Below are 20,187 nucleotides of genomic sequence, written 5' to 3' on the forward strand. Positions count from 1 at the left end.
CCAATATGTGCATATCTCTCTCATACTTAGTCTCACTCTTTCTTTTTCAAATTTGGGGATGTTTTTGTGGATGTCCCTAGATGATTTTTATTCATATATATATATATATATAGATAGATAGATATATACAATAGGTTTAAATATTGTGAGAAGATCATATAGTAGTTGCCCATGTTGTGATAGACACATCCATTACTAATAATGTTTTAAAATCCATTACTAATAATGTTTTAAAAGATATTCTTCATTAAATAAATCTAATGAAAAGTAAAATTTTTTTAAACAAAAAGCCCCACACTCAAGATTAATAGAAAAATGTATTTCTTGTTCCAGGTGAAAAGTAGAGAGATAAATATTATTTTTTTCTTTTACAATATTAAACTATCTTGTTGCGGTGAATGTCTTTATCCACACTATTAAAAATAAATAAATAACTACATACCATCATAGAGTAAGGAGTTCTACATGGCTGTGAACTGACAATGATTGCACTAGTTTTTACAGGTAGAAATCTCTCTGCCAAAGACCAAACTTTGCCAAAACCTCTTTTCACATGGATTTTTCACCTAGTAGACATAGTACGAATAGGCTATGATAAGTTCTAATTCATAATATTATTTGTACAAATGATAGGTACTTGGTCCAGCTAGGTTCTAAATCATAATAGGCTAGCTAAGGCTTATCTTTGATTGAGTTTTGTTTTGTTTTTTTTTAAATTTTTTTATAGTTTTTTTCTAGAGTTCATTTTGCCTGCTACCAAAACCAAGAAATTCCCTAGTTGTGACCTATCACAATCCAACATGTGACACATGTGTCAGGCTGTGACAGGTCAAAACTTGAAAATACTCTGATTCTGAAACCAAGTAAGATGAGCTTCTATAGTTATAGCTCCTAGTCAAAGAAAAATTATTGCTACTTGGTACTATATATCGTCCCCGTTAAGTTAGTTACCCTTCAAAGTGATAAGCTTTTAAGCATTTTAACTGAGTGGAATAAAGTGATGTTTGCTCAATAATATGAATTGTAATGAAACACAATATTTTGAGATGGCAAAATTATATATATAGATGTATATAGATATATACCGCAGGTTTAAAATGTGAGAGGGGATCATATACAGCAAGTTATAGTTCCCCATAATTAACATTGTGACAGACACATTCATTATTAATAATGTTCTGAAAGGTAAGCTTTTAGCTAGGCATTTTGACTGAGTGGAATAAGGTGATGTTTGCTCAATAATGTGAATTGCAATGAGACACAATACTATGAGATGGCAAAAAGTTTGCAAGTATATATACATACACACACAGTAAAAGAATTTAAAAATAAAATAATGATGCTGATAATAATAATTATGTTTTTAAATGATGACCACTAAAATCTTTTTAATAAATCCAAATTTTATATGATATGTGGCACAAAACAAAAACTTGTATACATATAAAAACAAAACAAACAAATTAACATATGGAAAACTAAAAGTAACATCACAAGATATTATAATCGGCGATATTAACACAGATGCTCTTTAAGGATGTAGGTTTAGCCAATGTTGTTTGACCCGGACCGGCCCGGCCGGTTCAACCGGAAAAACCGGGAACCGCCATGTATGGCCCGGAGTATCCCTCATCGACCGGGTATTAAAAACCCCAGTGTTAACCCCGATGACCAGGGCGGTTCAACAGGAACCGGTTGACCTGACGGGTCAATTGAGTCACATGATGTTTAATTACAATATTTAATAATTTATTATTATTTTTACATTAAAAACCACTAAAAATCGTGTATATTTATTAATATTAATTTATAATTTATAATCAATAAATAGAATTACAATATATATATATATATATATATATACCAACAAAAATTAACATTTAAAAAAATAAAAATATATTAATGTACTATGTAAATACTTTCTAAAAATTTAATTTATTAAGAAAATAAAACAATAAATGAGTGTAATTTTATTATAAAAATATAAAATTAAAGTATTCTAATTAAATAAAAAATATAAGAAAATTTAAAACAAAATAAAAACTCAATTGAGACATAAGAATTAGTGAATTAGATTTCTTATTTATTTTAACAAAATCAACCAATAAACAAATAAATAAATAAATAACACCGAGAGAAGTTTGATAATTATATATTAATATATTAAATTTGTAAATATTTAAAAAATGTAAAAAAATAAATGACCAAATTAGAAAAACTCTATCGTATATAAGGTCGTTTTATCAATTTAAATATCAAATTTGAGTAGGTTTTTTATAATATAATTATGGATTTAATATTATATTTGCTTATTATTAATTATTATAATATTTTTTTTATATTTAATTATCGATTCCGGTTCAACCCCGGTTCGACCCGGTTGAACCCATCGACCCTGACCCACTGGCTGGCCAGGGTCATTGCCCGGGCCGGGTCTGACAACCTTGGGTTTAGCATTCAACAAAATATGACACCTTAAATCCCCAAAATCAGGATCAAGACTTGCCATGAATTAGAAAACTCAATCTTCTTAAGTTCATTTTTTAGAAACAACTGGATCAACAAAATGAGGTTGATAAACCTTTAGTTAGTTTCATAAGCTTTTTAAGATGTCCAATTATAAATTAACAAAATATCTTCTCTTAATAAAGGTGAGTAATTAATATCTAGTTGAATCTAAAAAATTCGCACAAAATTATTTTGGTTGCCATATATATATATAAATATAGATATCTCAAACAACTCCCTTTTCAAAGAAGACTCATAAGGTTTATTCACTTTTATCAATATATATATATATATATATATATAACTTAAGAATTTAGCCGGGTTACGCTCCATTAAGTTGAGAATGTATTTAAGACATAACGAACTAGCCCTTTGACAACTAAGCCTCATACTCCAATGAATTAACATCAGAAGATGTTTCTTTGCTATTGATAAATTCCAATCTTTATTTTCAACCAAAAACAATAATAACTACCCTTAACCATGGAAGATAATTAAATTTGTTAAAAAAAAAACTAAACTTTTATTTTTGAAAAGTGTTGACATCACCTTAAATAGTAGCACTGATCAGGTGACAATCACCTGCATTAACAATTTATTTGTATTATGATTCTCTTGGCCATCCATATTCCATAGCAAATCTATACATACTATTAAAGTAGATATATAAAGTACTCTAAGAGTGATTTAAGAAATAATTTTAATATTTTTATTGTATTAAATATGATATTAATAATTAAAAATTTTAATTATATAATAGGCATTGATTTCATCATGGGCATTAAATTGGTTTTATATTAGATATTTAATAGGATGATCTAATGTAATGGAAATGGATGGTAATATGATTGGAGAGGGTTTTAAAAAAGATTTTTACATTTTTTTTTTCATATATTTAAAGTGGCATAGATTTCATCATGGCCATTAAATCGGTTTTATATTAAATCTTTCATATTTTTTTAAGTTTTTGGTTTAAAAAATATTTAAAAATATTTATTTGGTATTATACTAAATATTAAAAATGCAAAAAAAAAATATAGGAGACTAATAGATAATATTATTATTATATTAAATAAGATCTCTTAATGAAAACAGATGATAATCTGATTGGAGAGGGTTTCAAGGAAGATTTTAAACTCTTTTTTAAAGAATTTTCCCCATTGCATTATGAACATATAAGATTTAATGGAATTGATTTACAATCGGCATTAAGTCAGTTTAATATTAAACATTCAATAACACGTACTCATGGAAACATATGGCCTTTGGAAATTGAAAATCTTTGCTAAATTTATTTGAAATTATTGGTTTAGAAAAGAATAAATAATATTTATTTGGTATAACATAAAATATGACAAATAAAAAAAATATTGTGTTATTAATAAAAAATTACAATTAAATGAATAAAAATTAACGACATTTATTTGGTATTACATTAAATTACAACATAAGCTTTATTTTTTTTTTAATTACCAATAGTTTCATATTTATTAAATGATACAGATTGGGGTTTATGGGCAGATGAATAGACAATTGTAGAAGAAGATGAAAAATCTAAAATAAATTTAAAATTTTTTGTTATATTTAAATTTTTTATATATATTACTTATGATATTAATAATTGAAAAACTTTAATTACACTTTTTTATTTATGCAATAATTGTCTATAAGACCTTTGAAATTGAAAATATACAACAGTTTTCATTGTAAGAGTTATTTTAATCTGCTCCTAGAGTGTTTGAAGGAATAAATTTTAATTTTTTATTATATTTAAAGTTTTATTTATATTACTTATGATATTAATAATAGAAAAACTTTAATTGCACTTTTTTATTTATGCGATAAATGTCCATAAAACCTTTCAAATCCAAAGTACTTAACAGTTTCCATAAAGTTGTTTAATTATATTATTTTTATAATTTGCTTCGAGAGTGTTTCAAAAAATAAATTTAAATTTTTTTATTATACTTAAGTTTCTATTTATATTACTTATGATATTAATAATTAAAAAAAATTAATTGCACTTATTTACGAAGCCAGGGAGAATGCCTAGTAAACAATTAAGAGAGAAACACAAACAGAAATGTAGGAACATTGCCCTAATAACATAAGAAAATAAATGAAAAAGAAACTTTTAGATGAATAAACATAGTTTTTCATATTGATCTCATACAAAATTAATACATGTATATATAGCAGACTGGTTCTAGCTCTGGAGTCTATGGCAATCACATTAATTTGGCCTAAAACAATGCATATACAACTATGAAGACATTTACGCATAAATTATTCACATTTATCACCAAACAAAACTAGATAATAAAGAAGCAGCAATAATGGCATAGACACAAATTAAGAAATAATATTCTCCCAGAAGTATCATAGACATATACAATTTTGGATAACAAATTCAGGAGTTAATTAAAAAATAGCAAAAAGACCACATCCACTCATCAAAACACGTCGTCTTATCATGTTATGGACATATACAATTTTGGATAAAAAATTCAATGTATAACAATTTTTTTTTTTAAATATTGTAGATTGTGTCATGCCCCGAACCCGACTCACCAGACTCGGTATGCCAACATACGGCCGCACATCTACAAGGCTGAGACCCAGTAGGCGTACAAGGCCTCAAAACCCGATTTTCAAAGCGGTGAGCTATTAAACTTTTGAACTGAAAAAAAATTAAACAATAGATTATGAGCTTGACTGCCCAATAAGTACCCACTAAACATATCGGGATTATAAAAGTTTCAAAATTTCCAAAGTCAAACAAAATATAATAAAATACAAGTTTATCAGAATCTAATTCAGAAGTCAAATTTTTTCAATAAAACATAACTAATCAAAAAGTCAAGGATATATGTCCTACAAATAACTATTGTCAAAACAAAATGTCAAAGGTCATATGTTTACCCTCGGTGACCCAAGCCAGAATTGTCAGAGGCCGTTATTCGTCACTGACTAAAAGCGGTGGAAAACTATAGTTTCTATTTCACAGTCGACACGGTCAATGTTTAATCCCCAATGACAGGGTTATTGCAAAGTTAGTTGGGGACTACAAGTTGCTATGTCAAAATACGTTATGTCTAAACCTTTATCGGAACATAATACAGAAATTTGATGATCCCGTTTTCAAATAAAAATAATTCCAATTCATTTCCAAATCTCAATACTTACATATGAATTGCAAATTAAAAAAATAAGTAATTCAAAATATTAATCTAAATAATAAGTATTATTCTCAAAAATTTCAGAAATTCAGAAAATTAGAATTTTCAAGTATATACATGTAATAGGATTTATATGTGGGATACTTACCTGATTAACGGTTAAATTTCGAATTTTTTCACCAATCGAGTATTTCTCAGGAAGTCCTAATTTGGGAAAAACCCAACAGAATTACAAGTAAATAAATTCTAAAATTCACACGAATGCAAAAACATATTCAAACATTAACAAAACTACCAAGGTCAAGACTAATAACCAATTCTCTTACGAACCTTAAGATTGAAATCAGTATAGCTTTGCAAATTCACATCCACTCATTAGTGTAGTATTCGTTTTATAGTCAAATTCAGTAAATGTGAATGTGACGGACCACATCCACTTATCAAAACTATCGTATTGTTATATACATGCAGTACATGTGCGGACCACATCCACTCATCAAAATTATCCCTCTCATTATCGCATATAATAAATGTGGTAGGACCATAGATGATATATTTTTTATATAATCAATAAAAATAAGAAGAAAAATAATAATAATCACTCATCTGAAATGTCAGTCTCATTGCCAGATCCCACGCAAGGGTTAGAGTTTGTAATGTTTCCCCTTTACTTTTCACAGAGGGAAGGATATTTTGAGGGTAATTAAGAAGGTGGGTGCTAATTGGTATATGATCAACGATGTGAACTTAATTACTCTTTCATGAGATAAACTTTTAAGCATTTTAACTCTTGAGTAAAATTCACATCCGATAACCTCAGCATTAATATATAAACACTACCTACCACCAATTAAGACAAGTAAAATATAAGTTGGTCAATTTTTTTTTAAGCCAAAAAAGTTCTCATCTTGAGTGTCAGTCTATAAATAGAGGCCAAAGGGAAAGGCAATGCACTCCAGTCTACTACACAATGGCTATCCCAAGAGCATTTGCTTCCTTCTCCCACGCCCTCACCCTGCTCCTTGTGGTGGCTCCTCTTTGCTCTATGGCCGACGACATACTTTACCCTGGTGAAGCACTCGGGCCAGGGCGATCCCTGATTAATGGGAACTACACTTTAGTTATGCAGACTGACTGCGACTTGGTTTTGTATAACGTTTGCGACCCCATCTGGTCCTCCAACACTAGTGGCATGGCCACAAACTGCTACCTCACTTTCGCGAGTAACGGCAATTTGGTCATTCACAGTTCCGAAGGCAACGCCCTGTGGTCTAACAACAAAAGCGGGGGACAAGGCAACCATGTTCTCGTTCTTCATGATGATGGTAACGTCGTCGTGTATGGCCGCGGAAGATGGGATTCCCGAACTAACTTGCCACCCTTTCGTTTTCCGTCTGCTTATCAAACTACAAATGAAGCCGAGGCTGCAGGGGTTGCTATGGTCATCAATAAGTGATGCTGAAGCTTAATTAATGAACAATATCTATATATATATAATAAGCGCATTCCATATCCTAGTTCATGCATGCGCAAGTCAATAATTTGTAATAATTAGCCTTGCTCTACTATATATATATATATATATATATCCGGCTACTTCAGTTTCTACTGTTGCCAGGAGCATGAAGCCCCTCTTTTCGCTTCGAACTTCGTAACGCACGTCCACATGTTTTTTTGTTGGTTTACAGAACCAACGACAACAACATTAACAACATCAGCAGCAGCATCATACTACTACTAATAATAATAATAATAATAATATTAATAATAATAACAACAACAACTAATCTTTACATAACAATAAAAATCACTAATTCCATATAGTAACCGTTCTCCTTCAAGGTTGCATGCTACAGATTTTTATATTTTAAAATATTTATTTATGAATTTTAAAACTATAATTCAATTAATTTGGAAAATAATTCCCTTAAAAAGATCCTTTTAAAATAAAATGCCAGACAAATTAATAATAATAATTATTATTATTAATGGCAACATCATACTTGAGTTTTTTACTAAAATTTTTAATTGAATAAAATGGTACATAACAACAACAAGATAAGAATAATGGCCACCTGTCTACTTGAGCTTTTTATTAAAGTTTTGGTGTTTTTTTTGGCTTAACCCTTGATGTATTCTGCATGAGGAAAATTATATCCATAATTAAATAAATTGAGATTTGATTAACTACAAAGTAATCCATTTATTACTTTACAATGTTGATATTGATTTTTTACTTTTTTTTTATTTGATCTAAATGTAAGACTAAACAAATACTTCCTACGTTTCTTTCTACTTGTCATATTTTGAAGCTATTTTTTGTTTTTTTTTACTTCTCATATTAGAAATTTTGTGCAACAGTAAATAATTTTTTTCAAATTTACCCTTTAATTAATTGTACTTGTACAATTTTCAATAAATCAAAATCAACTGAGTATTAAATCATATACTTCACTTAATAGAGTTTAAATAGGGGTAATTTTGGAAAGTAATAAAATTTTTATAAAATTTAAATTGTCAACTAACTTCAACTGATTTTTTTAATGAGTGTGAAGTAAATAAATTTGACAGATAAAAAAAATAAAGGGAGTAGATATGATGACATATTGATGTATTTAACCATTTATTACATATTTTAGTATCGTCCTTTGGTACAAACTTTATTGGGCTATACTTAGGACGACCCCTTTGGACTCCTATACGCCGGCCGCATAGAGCTATAGTTGTTTTTTTATTATATAACTTTTTATTTAATAAAAATAATATTTTTGTTAGAATTTCTCCTTGGACCTCATTTTCTTATTAAAACCAGCCTTGTAAATAAACATTTAATCATTTCTTATCCATACAATAATTTGGATCATCTGGATCTGCCCTGATCAGAATATTTTGATTTTACATATATAAGCAGACATAGTCACGAATGTTGTTATTTCCTTGGTTTAGACCCATGATTTTCATAATCCTAAAAACAAGCCCATGACACCTCTAAAAAAAAAGTTTGGTTGGATGATTGAATAATTTAGATCTCGTGGAGAATTGGAGTGTCATTCTTTCTTTTTTTTAGAATTTTTAATGGAAGGTGGATGGATGGGGAGGTGAAGTGTTTGATTGAAAGAGATACTGTAATTGGAACAGCAGCAGGAGAGCTTCAAGTTATGGCGATCGGCGGAGTGGTTTTTGGATGCAAAGTTGATCTCAACCCCAGCCCGTGGAGGGGGATCCTGCAGCCCGGGATGGTTTCAGCTGAGGTAATTAATTAAGGTTGAAGCTGGTTTGGATCCCGAGTGCTGATATGTCAGAAGTCTAAGCTTTATCACACTTGATCAAATTTTTTTTTTTTTGTATGGTTGAAGAGATAAGAATAGAACTTTCTGGAGGTGTTTTACAAGTCCCGTTTAGTCTAACATCCACATCTCCTGATTTAAAGAGAGTCTATGTGCAAATGTTAGGAGTAATCCCACCCTAGACTGATCTTTTAAAGCTATGAATCTCTTATCGGATTCTCGTTGGAGGAATTAATTCATGGGTAAAATCACAATCTAGCTCACACGTCATAGAACCAGACGCTTGTCGCCATTTTAAAAAAAATAAATAAAGATTGTAAAATATAAAAATCCGTGAAGAATTTGTGGTTTTTATTAATGTTAATGTAAAAATTAGTTATTATTATGATTATGATGATGCTGCTGCTGTTGTTGTGGGTTATGTGTGGGCCTACCTTAACAATGTTTGAAGTGAAAAAAGGGACTTCATGCTGCTGGCAACAGTAGAAACTGAAGAAGCCGGCTGTAGATATATATATTAGAGCACGGCTAATTATTACAAATTATTAACCTGCGCATGCTGAACTACGATGGTATGCGCTTATTATATATATTGTTCAGTTATATTCAGCATCTCATCACTTATTGACGACCATGGAAATCCTTGTAGCCTTGGCTTCTTCGGTGTTTTTATTAGCAGGCAGAGCACCAAAGATGGTGTCATTACTGTCAATGAGGAGACCATCAGAGCCTGCCAAGCTAGTTTTGGTCTGCCATGTTACTGGGCCATACACGGCGAGGTTGCGATCTTTCTGAAGGATGAAAACGTAGTTGCCTTGCCCCCCGCTTTGGTTGGTAGCCCACACGGTTTGGCCGTTGCTATTCTGAATGACCAAATTGCCGTTACTCCTGAAAGAAAGGTAGCAATTTGTGCCCCGGCCACTAGTGTTGGTGGCCCAGACGGTGTTGCAAATATCATACAACACCAAGTTGCAGTCCTCCTGCATAACAAGCTTGAAGCTCCCATAGGCCAGGGATTGCCCTGGCCCGAGTGAATTACTACCGTAAAGTATGTTGCCGGCCATAGAGCAAAGAGGAGCCACCACAAGGAGAAGAGCGAGGGCGAGGGCGAGCGTGAGGGAGAGGGAAGCAAATGCTCTTGGGGTAGCCATTGTGTAGTAGACTGGAGTCACTGAACTACAACTTGAATGCATTGCCCTTTCCTTTGGCCTCTATTTATAGATAGACACTCAAGAAGAGAACTTTCTTGGCTTTAAAAAAATGCCCAACTTATCCTTTACTTTTCTTAATTGGTGGTGGGTAGTGTTTATTAACGCTGAGGTTATCGGATATGAATTTTACTCGACCTTAAAACCCTTAAAAGTCTTATCACATGAAGCGTAATTAAGTTCACACAGCTGATATACCAAGTAGCACCGACCTTGTTATCGACAAAATATACTTCTCTTTGTGAAAAGTAAATGAGAAACATTACCGAAACTTATCCACACGTTCTTGTTGCAATAGGACGAATAATTTTAATGGATGGATGTAATTTTTTATGTTTTTTTACTTTTTATATTGATTATATAGAGAGTATATCAGTTATGGTCCCCTCACATATATATGGTCCTCTCACATTTAATGCATTTGGTCCTCTCACATTTATTATATCTAACAATAATATATCTGACAATAAGATAAATAGTTTTGATGAGTAGATGCAATTTTTTTTTTTTTACTTTTTTATATATTGGCTATATATATATATATATATATATATATATATATATATATATATATTTATATATAATATACCACTTATGATCTTCTTATATTTACGGCATCTGACAATGAGATAGATAGTTTTAATTAATAGATGTAATTTTTCATTTTTTTTTATTAACTATATATAATGTACAATATTTTAAAACAGTAATTTCGTTTAACTTTTATTTATATGTCTATCACACTTATAGAAAAAGATTAATTCTTTGTATCTATGCCATTATTGGTGCTTATTTATTTTGATGCTTATTTATTACCTAATTTAGCAGGTGATAAATGTTAATAATTTGTGTATAAATGCAACTCTAGGATTTCATCGTAGTTTATGCATAATCTAGGTTGAATAAATGTGATTGTTATAGACGGATCAAAAGTTAGAACAAATCTCCTATATATAAATGAATTTTATATAGATCAATATGAAAAACTTTGTTTATTCCTCTAAAGGTTTCGTTTTCTTTTATTTTCATATGGTACTAGGGCAATGATTCTGCATCTCTATTGTTTGTCTCCAAATTATTTATTTGTTACCAGTGGCAAAGTGAATTCTAATGAGACTAAATTTTTAATGAAGGTCCTTATCTCCTAATTTAGTGCTACTGTTGATAGTGATGTCAACACTTCTCCAAAATAAAGTTTAGTTCTATCTTAAAGTGCTGCAATCTTATTTAATTCAAATTAATAACTAGATAACTATGGATTTGTGTTTTATCATAATCTCCAATAATAACAACAACAATAATAATAATAATAACAATGTTTGATATCATCAGCTTAATTACTTTTATGATACTAGTGTTTTGCCTGAATTATGCACGGGAGAAATCAACATATGTTAAAAATAATATTCGTATCCAACATAATTATCATGATTTTGATAATAATGTTTGAAACTTAATCAAGTATATTGTTACTCAAACTTTTTAAAACATACTTTAATCTAAATTTTAAATATTACTGAAGTTTATACAATGCAACCTCTCTAATAATCTATAATTAATTGAAGTTAATATTTCAACGATATTTTTATATCAAAATCTCATCAATTTTTAAAATTATCAATGCTTTTCTGAATTATAAATATTTTTAAAATTTCTGTACAAAATTAAAGATAATTATAAATATTTTAATATTTTTATAATATTATATAATTTTTTGCTGAAAAACTTTTAATGAGAGGTTGACACATGGCAAGAGACTTTCTTACTTTCATATATATATATATATATATATATATAAGTTATTAGACATTTAATTTGAGTGTAAATTAAATTCACATTTAATAAATCTCTAGATTCACAAATGCTGCCTACCACTAATGAAACAACTAACTCTTAGCGAGCCTAGTTGCGATTAAAGCAATATAATTACTAAGTTTTCTGAGAGTTAAATTTTTTTGTATATAATTATATAACAAAATTTTTATAATAAAAAAAACATTAATTAAAAAAGCATTGCTATGGGTTTCTAATGTGAGGAAAGCATTGATGTAGGTTTTGAATATAAAGGCTATATGTCATTGCACATAACAGTATCATTCCACCACGTTCTATTTAAATTACATGTCCAGCTTAACCAATTTACACCATCAAAATTTCATTAATTTATTTATAATTTAATTGTATTTTTTATTTTCTCTTAACGTTTTAGTTTTCTCAAAAGTATTGAAAAATATAGAAGTATATTAAAAATAAAGGAGAAAGTTAGAAGAAAAAAACTATTTAATGTTTCATAAATTTTGTAAATAGAAACATAAAAATGGGTTGAGCAATTAAAAAAATACCTATAGGAGTACTAATTACAGTATGTTTTAAATGTGAGATGATCATATAGTAGTTGGCTATAATTTATATTGCGATAGACATATTCAATACTGATAACGCTCTAAAAGATATTTTTCATTATATAAATTTAATAAAAAATAATTTTTTTTTTAGAAATGGAAAACCCACACAAAGATTAATAGAAATTTTTAATTCATGTCTCGCAAAGTGAGAAGTCGAGAGATTTTTTTTTTTTGTTTTTATTTTTATTTTTTCCGACATGGAACTATCTTGATTTCGATGAATGATTTTGTCCACTCTATTAAAAATAAATAAATAACTAAATATCATCACAAGGCAAAGGACTCTACAGTTGTGAACCCACAATGATTGCACTAGTTTTCGTAGGTAAAAATCACTTTGCCAAGGACTAAGCCTTGCCAAAGCCTCCTCTCACATGGATTTTTCACGTGGTGGACATCGTGCAAATAGGCTAAATTCGGTTCTAATTTATAATATTATCTATACAAATGGTTGGTACTTGGTACTCTAGTCGACGTCAAATTGGTTACCCTTCAAAGTAATTAGCTTTCAAGGATTTTAACAGTGGAATAAAGTGATGTTTGCTCTATAATGTGAATTGTATTGTGATACAATACTCTGAGATGGCAAAAAGTTTGCAAGTATATATATACATGCACAATAAAAAAGAAATTTAAAAATAAAAATAATGATGCTGATAATAATAATTATTTTTTGAAATGATAACCAATAAAATCTTTTTAACTTTATTCAAAAAAATCTTTTTAATAAATACAAATTTTATATGATATGTGGAACAAAAAAAAAAAAACTTGTATAGATATAAAAACATAACAAACAAACATATGATGCACTAGAAGTAGCATAGTAGTTTTATCGCATCATATTTACCATAATTTATGGTCTGATCATATTTATCATAGTTTATGGTCCCATCATATTTATCGTATCTGACAATGAGCTGGATAGTAATTTTTTTTTTACTTTTTATTGACCATATATAGAACGTATTAGTTATGGTCCCGTCACATTTAATGTATCTGACAACGAAACGAATAGTTTCGATGAGTTGATGTATTTTTTTTTTTACTTTTTTATTGGCTATATATAAAACATATCACTTATGATTTTTTTACATTTACGGCATCTGACAATGAGAGAGAGATTTAATGGGTGGGTGCCATTTTTTTTTATTGACTATATATAATGTACAATATTTTAAAAGCATTAATTCTACTTAATTTTTATTCATAATCATATATGCCCATCACACTTAGAGAAGAATATTAATTCTTTGTATCTATGCCATTATTGATGCTTATTTATTATCTAATTTAGCTTGTGATAAATGTTAATAATATGTGTATAAATGCAACTCAAGGATTTCGTAGTTGTTTATCCGTATTTCGAGGTTGAATTAATGTGATTGTTATAGACTCAAGATCTAGAACCAATAACCTATATATAAATGTATTTATATAAAATCAATCTGAAATAAGAAATAACATTCTCTAATAAATGTGACAGACATATATAATTTTGGATAAAAAATTCAGTACATAGTAATATTTTTGAAAATATTTTACACTATATGTAATTAATAAACAAAAAAACAAAAAAATCACATCCACTCATCAAAATTATGTCTTCTTGTCATACCCAGTAAATGTGCGGACCACATCCATTCATCAAAATTGTCCCTTTCATTGTTGGATACAATAAATGTGACAGGACCATAAATGGTACATTTTATATAATCAATAAAAAAAGTAAAAAAAATGACCGCTCATAAAAAATATCAGCCTCATTACCAGATCTGCTATGTAAGAGCAAAATGCGAGTAAGAGTTTGAGATCTACTATGTAAGAACAATGTGCGGGTAAAAGTTTGTAATGTTTCCCCTTACTTTTCAGAAAGGGTAGGATATTTTAATTTGGGGTAATTAAGAAGGTGGGTGCTAATTGGTGTATGATCAACAATGTGAATTTAATTATTCTTCATGTGATAAGCTTTTAAGCATTTTAACCCTTGAGTAAAATTCACATCCGATACCCTCAGCATTAATATATAAACACTACCTACCTCCAATTAACAAAAGTAAAATATAAGTTCGTCAATTTTTTTTTTAAGCCAAAAAAATTTCTCGTCTTGAGTGTCTATCTATAAATAGAGGCCAAAGGGAAAGGCAATGCACTCCAGTCTACTATTACACAATGGCTATCCCAAGAGCATTTGCTTCCCTCTCCCTCGCCCTCACCCTGCTCCTTGTGGTGGCTCCTCTTTGCTCTATGGCCGACGACTTTACCCTGGTGAAGCACTCGGGCCAGGGAGATCCCTGATTAATGGGAACTACACTTTAGTTATGCAGACTGACTGCGACTTGGTGTTGTATAACGTTTGCGACCCCATCTGGTCCTCCAACACTAGTGGCATGGCCACAAACTGCTACGTCACTTTCGCGACGAACGGCAATTTGGTCATTCACAGTTCCGACGGCAATGCCCTGTGGTCTAACAACAAAAGCGGGGGACAAGGCAACCATGTTCTCGTTCTTCATGATGATGGTAACGTCGTCGTGTACGGCCGCGGAAGATGGCATGCACGAACTAACTTGCCAGCCTTTCGTTTTCCGTCTGCTAAGCAAACTACAAATGAAGCCGAGGCTGCAGGGGTTGCCATGGTCATCAATAAGTGATGCTAAAGCTTAATTAATGAACAATATCTATATATATAATAAGCGCATTCCATATCCTAGTTCATGCTTGCGCAAGTCAATAATTTGTAATAATTAGCCGTGCTCTACTTCATATATATATATATATAGCCGGCTACTTCAGTTTCTACTGTTGCCAGGAGCACGAAGCCCTCTTTTAATTTGCTTCGAACTTCGTAACGCAGGTCCACATGTTCTTTTTGTTGGTTTACAGAACCCACGACAACAACATTAACAACATAAGCAACAGCAGCATGATCATCCTAATAATAAATTAATAATAATAATAATAATAACAACAGCTAATCTTTACATAACTATAAAAATATCACTATAGTAACCGTTCTCCTTCAAGGTTGCATGCTACAGATTTTTATATTTTAAAATATTTATTTATGAATTTTAAAACTATAACTCAATTAATTTGGAAAGTAATTCCCCTAAAAAGATCCTTTTAAAATAAAATGCCAGACCAGAATAATGGCAACATCCTACTTGAGTTTTATACTAAAATTTTTAATTGAATAAAATCGTACATAACAACAAAAAGATGAGAATAATGGCCACCTGTCTACTTGAGCTTTTTATTAAAGTTATGGTTTTTATTGGCTTAACTCTTGATGTTATTCTGCATAAGGAAAATTATATCCATAATTAAATAAATTGTATATTCATAATTAAATAAATTGAGATTTCATTAATTAAAAAGTTTTTACCATGTTTTGAAACTATTTTTTATTTATTTTTTTTTATTTGTTATATTAGAAATTTTGTGTATCATTAAATAATTTTTTTTAATTTATTTTTTAATTTAATATATTTATATAATTTTCAATAAATCACAATTAATTAAGTATTAAATTATATACTCCACTTAGTAGAGTTTAAATAGCGTAGTTTTAAAAAATAATAAAATATTTTATAAAATTTAGATCATTAATTAAATTTAACTGATATTCTTAATTGGTGTGAAGTAAATAAATCTGACAAATAAAAAAAACAGGAGTAGATATGATGATATATTGATGTATTTAACAATTTAATATATATTATAGTGTCGTCCTTTGGTGCAAACTTTATTGGGCAATACCTAGGACGACCCCTTTGGACTCCTATTTGACGACCATGTAGAGCTATTGTTGTTTTTTTATTATATAATTTTTTATTTAGTAAAAATAATATTTTTGTTAAAACTTCTCCTAAGAACTCATTTTTATTAAAACCAGCCTTGTATATATAAACATTTAATCATTTTTTTTTATGCCGGTTATTTCGGCTTTTGGGTTTTTTTTTTACCACGTCTAGTGGGTTTATTTGTCGGTTGTTAGTTTTGTCCGCAAATTCTAGTGTGTGTTGTATCTTTCTTTATCAATGAAGGTGTTTCATCCATATTTAAAAAATAAAAATAGTAGTCATTTCTTATCCATACAATAATTCGGATCATCTGGATCTGCATGCCCTGATCAGAATATTTTGATTTCACATAAGCAGACATAGTCACAAATGTTGTTATTTCCTTGGTTCAGACCCATGATTCGCGTAATCCTAAAAACAAGCCCATGACACCTCTATATATATTGTCTTAATTTGGAATGTTTCCAAAAAAAAAAAAAAATTGGTTGGATCGATGATCGGATAATTTGGATCTGGTGGAGAATTGGAGTGTTTTTTTCCATTCTTTTTAGAATTTTTTTAATGGAAGGTGGATTTATGGGGAGGTGAAGTGTTTGATTGAAAGAGATACTGTAATTGGTACAGCAGCAGGAGAGCTTCAAATTGTGGCGATCGGTGGAGTGGCTTTTGGATGCAAAGTTGATCTCAACCCCAGCCCGGGGAGTGTGTGTTGGTGAAGGCAGAGGAAATTATCAGAGACAAGTTCAACAGCAATTTCGGTCAAATCTACCACAATTAAAGCACTGTAAATTTTGAAAATTCCCACTACAGTGGGATCCTGCAGCCCGGGATGGCTTCAGCTGAGGCAATTAATTAAGGTTGAAGCTGGTTTGGATCCCGAGTGCCGATACCTCCAGAAGTTTAAGCTTTATCACACTTGATCCAATTTTTTTATGTATGGTTGAAGAGATAAGAATAGAACTTAATTTCTGGAGGTGCTTTCCAAGTCGCGTTTAAGTCTCACATCCACATCTCCTAATTTAAAGGGAGTCTATGTGCCCAACCTAGACTGGTCTTTTAGAGCTATGAATCTCTTATTGGATGCATCAATGTCAAAGATCAATAAATTGGAACAATCAAAACCAAACATCGAAGAAGATACAGGTTTTTATCAATCGTACATAACAACAAAAAGATCAGAATAATCTTTACTGTCATTAATGTCAATGAGGAGACCATCAGAGCCTGCCAAGCTAGTTTTGGTCTGCCATGTTTCCGGGCCATACACGGCGAGGTTGCGATCTTTCTGAAGGATGAAAACGTAGTTGCCTTGTCCCCCGCTTTGGTTGGTAGCCCTACACGGTTTGGCCGTTGCTATTCAGATTACCAAATTGCCGTTACTCTCGAAAGCAAGGTAGCAATTTGTGCCCCGACCACTAGTGTTGGTGGCCCGGGGACGGTGTTGCAAATATCATACAACACCAAGTTGCGATCCCTCCCGCATAACAAGCTTGAAGCTCTCATAGGCGGGGATTGCCCCGGCCCGAGTGAATACTACCAGTAAAGTATGTTGCCGACCATAGAGCAAAGAGGAGCCACCACAAGGAGAAGATCGAGGGCGAGGGCGAGTGTGAGGGAGAGGGAAGCAAATGCTCTTGGAGTAGCCATTGTGTAGTAGACTGGAGTCACTGAACTGCAACTTGAATGCATTGCCCTTTCCTTTGGCCTCTATTTATAGATAGACACTCAAGAAGAGAACTTTCTTGGCTTTAAAAAAATGCCCAACTTATCCTTTACTTTTCTTAATTGGTGGTAGGTACATATTTATTAACGCTGAGGTTAGTGGATATGAATTTTACTCAACCTTAAAACCCTTAAAAGTCTTATCACATGAAGCGTAATTAAGTTCACATCGCTAATATACCAAGTAGCACCAACCTTGTTATATGCAAAATATCCTTTCCTTTGTGAAAAGTAAATGAAAAACATCACAAACACTTATCCACAATTTCTTCTTGCAAGATGTTCTCTTTCCATTTACGGTATTTGACAATAAGAAAGATAATTTTAATGAGTGGAAGTGATTTTTCATTTTTTTTTTATTGACTATATATATTGTACAATATTTTTAAAACAATAATTTTACATAATTTTTATTCATAATCATATGTGTCTTTCACACTTATAGAAGAATATTAATTCTTTGTGTCTATGCCATTATTAATGCTTATTTATTATCTAATTTAGTTGGTGATAAGTGTTAATAATTTGTGTATGAATGCAACTCTAGGATTTCATAGTTGTTTATGCATATATCTAGGTTGAATTAATGTGATTGTTATAGACTGATCAAGAGTTTGAACAAATCTCTTATATAAAAATGAATTTTATATAGATCAATATGAAAAACTGTGTTTAAAGGTTTCATTTCCTTTTATTTCTTATGGTACTAGGGCAATGATCCCGCATCTCTATTGTTTGTCTCCTAATTATTTATTTGTTACGAGTGACAGAGAATTCTAATGCGACTAATTTTTTAATGAAGGTCGTTATCTCTGAATCTAGTGCTACTGTTGACAGTGATGTCAACACTTCTCCAAAATAAACTTTAGTTTTTTTTTAAGTACTGCAATCATATTTAATTCAAATTAATAACTATATATCATAATCTCCAATAACAACAACAACAATAATAATAATAATGACTAGATTAAATACCCGCGCTAATGCTGCGGGTTGAATATATTCAAAACAAAATATTACAAAGATAATATCAATTTTGAGAGAAAAAATATCATTGTTCATGTCAATTTTTTTAAATTATTTTCAATATGAGAAATATATCTGCAAGATATTAAGAATATGTTGATTTTCATACCAAAATAATTAAGTTTTTAAAAATATTTATTAACTTTAAAAAATGGAATTGAAATTATAATTCTATTTGTTATTAATTAATCTAAACATAATCCATTGATAAAAAAGATTTTCTTTAAAACTATTTTTTAAAAAAAATCTTTTAAGCATGTATTTTTATTAAAAAAAAGGTTGAAACTTTCCTTATTGATCAATTCCATAGCAAAATAATTCTTAAAATTATTTTTTTATACTTTTTTTAATACTTAAGCCCTTTTAAAATATGGAAATTATGTTGGGAAGAAAGGGATGTTATCTACCATCCTATCATTGATTTATATTATATTACTTAGTATTGCAAGAGATATGGAAAGTTTTATTTAAAAACATACATAATTTCCAATTCGTAAAAGTGAATTGTTCCCATTTAAACATGAAAGGAAAATAAATAGGTTTTTTAGTAAATAAATAAAACAACTATCCAACTTTTCCTAATTTTATTCCTTTCTTTTTTTTCACTTAAATCTAAATCTAATATGTGGGAAAAAACAACCTTAGATCATATCTCTATTTCAAGTCTTAATAAACAATTTGGAAATTACTAATGAAATTAAACACTACATGTTGTTCATTTGACCGTATTTAGTCATTATAATTCTATTAAGTTATTATTGTGAATTTAAATTGGTCTCAATACTATAAAACAAACATAATGAAATAAATATCAAGTAATTTATTTAAATTAAAAGAAATCTATAATGCAAGACATATGAAAGTTTGTAAGTATAAAATATACTTGATTGCAGATAATCTCAATCTATCAACCTATACCCAAATTTTATTTTAGAGTAAAAAAGATGGATCTTGTTACACAATGCATCATATACTTACATACTTTTATAACCAAAGGATAATTTTTTTTTTTTTATCTAATTTACTATATAAGAGTACATAAAAAG

General features: G+C 29.9%; 3 protein-coding genes across 3 annotated transcripts; 2 read left to right on the plus strand and 1 right to left on the minus strand.

Annotated features, from left to right (window-relative positions):
- The first annotated feature begins 6,657 nt into the window (after positions 1–6,657).
- On the plus strand, positions 6,658–7,143 carry LOC120282963 (mannose-specific lectin-like). Its single transcript, XM_039289792.1, has one exon. It carries the CDS (start codon positions 6,658–6,660, stop codon positions 7,141–7,143), a length of 486 nt encoding a protein of 161 aa, XP_039145726.1.
- A 2,448-nt stretch (positions 7,144–9,591) lies between these two features.
- Positions 9,592–10,167, minus strand: LOC120282964 (mannose-specific lectin-like). Its single transcript, XM_039289793.1, has one exon. The coding sequence runs from the start codon at positions 10,165–10,167 to the stop codon at positions 9,592–9,594; it is 576 nt and encodes a 191-aa protein (XP_039145727.1).
- Positions 10,168–14,734: 4,567 nt separating this feature from the next.
- Positions 14,735–15,241, plus strand: LOC120282965 (mannose-specific lectin-like). The gene has a single exon (XM_039289794.1). The coding sequence runs from the start codon at positions 14,735–14,737 to the stop codon at positions 15,239–15,241; it is 507 nt and encodes a 168-aa protein (XP_039145728.1).
- The last annotated feature ends 4,946 nt before the right edge of the window (positions 15,242–20,187 follow it).

Source organism: Dioscorea cayenensis, chromosome 18 (genome assembly GCF_009730915.1).
Source record: "Dioscorea cayenensis subsp. rotundata cultivar TDr96_F1 chromosome 18, TDr96_F1_v2_PseudoChromosome.rev07_lg8_w22 25.fasta, whole genome shotgun sequence".
NCBI lineage: Eukaryota > Viridiplantae > Streptophyta > Magnoliopsida > Dioscoreales > Dioscoreaceae > Dioscorea > Dioscorea cayenensis.

Excerpts from the sequence above, each read along its gene's own strand:
- LOC120282963 (XM_039289792.1), top strand. The coding sequence starts at position 6,658 with ATGGCTATCCCAAGAGCATTTGCTTCCTTCTCCCACGCCCTCACCCTG.
- LOC120282964 (XM_039289793.1), bottom strand. The coding sequence starts at position 10,167 with ATGCATTCAAGTTGTAGTTCAGTGACTCCAGTCTACTACACAATGGCT.
- LOC120282965 (XM_039289794.1), top strand. The coding sequence starts at position 14,735 with ATGCACTCCAGTCTACTATTACACAATGGCTATCCCAAGAGCATTTGC.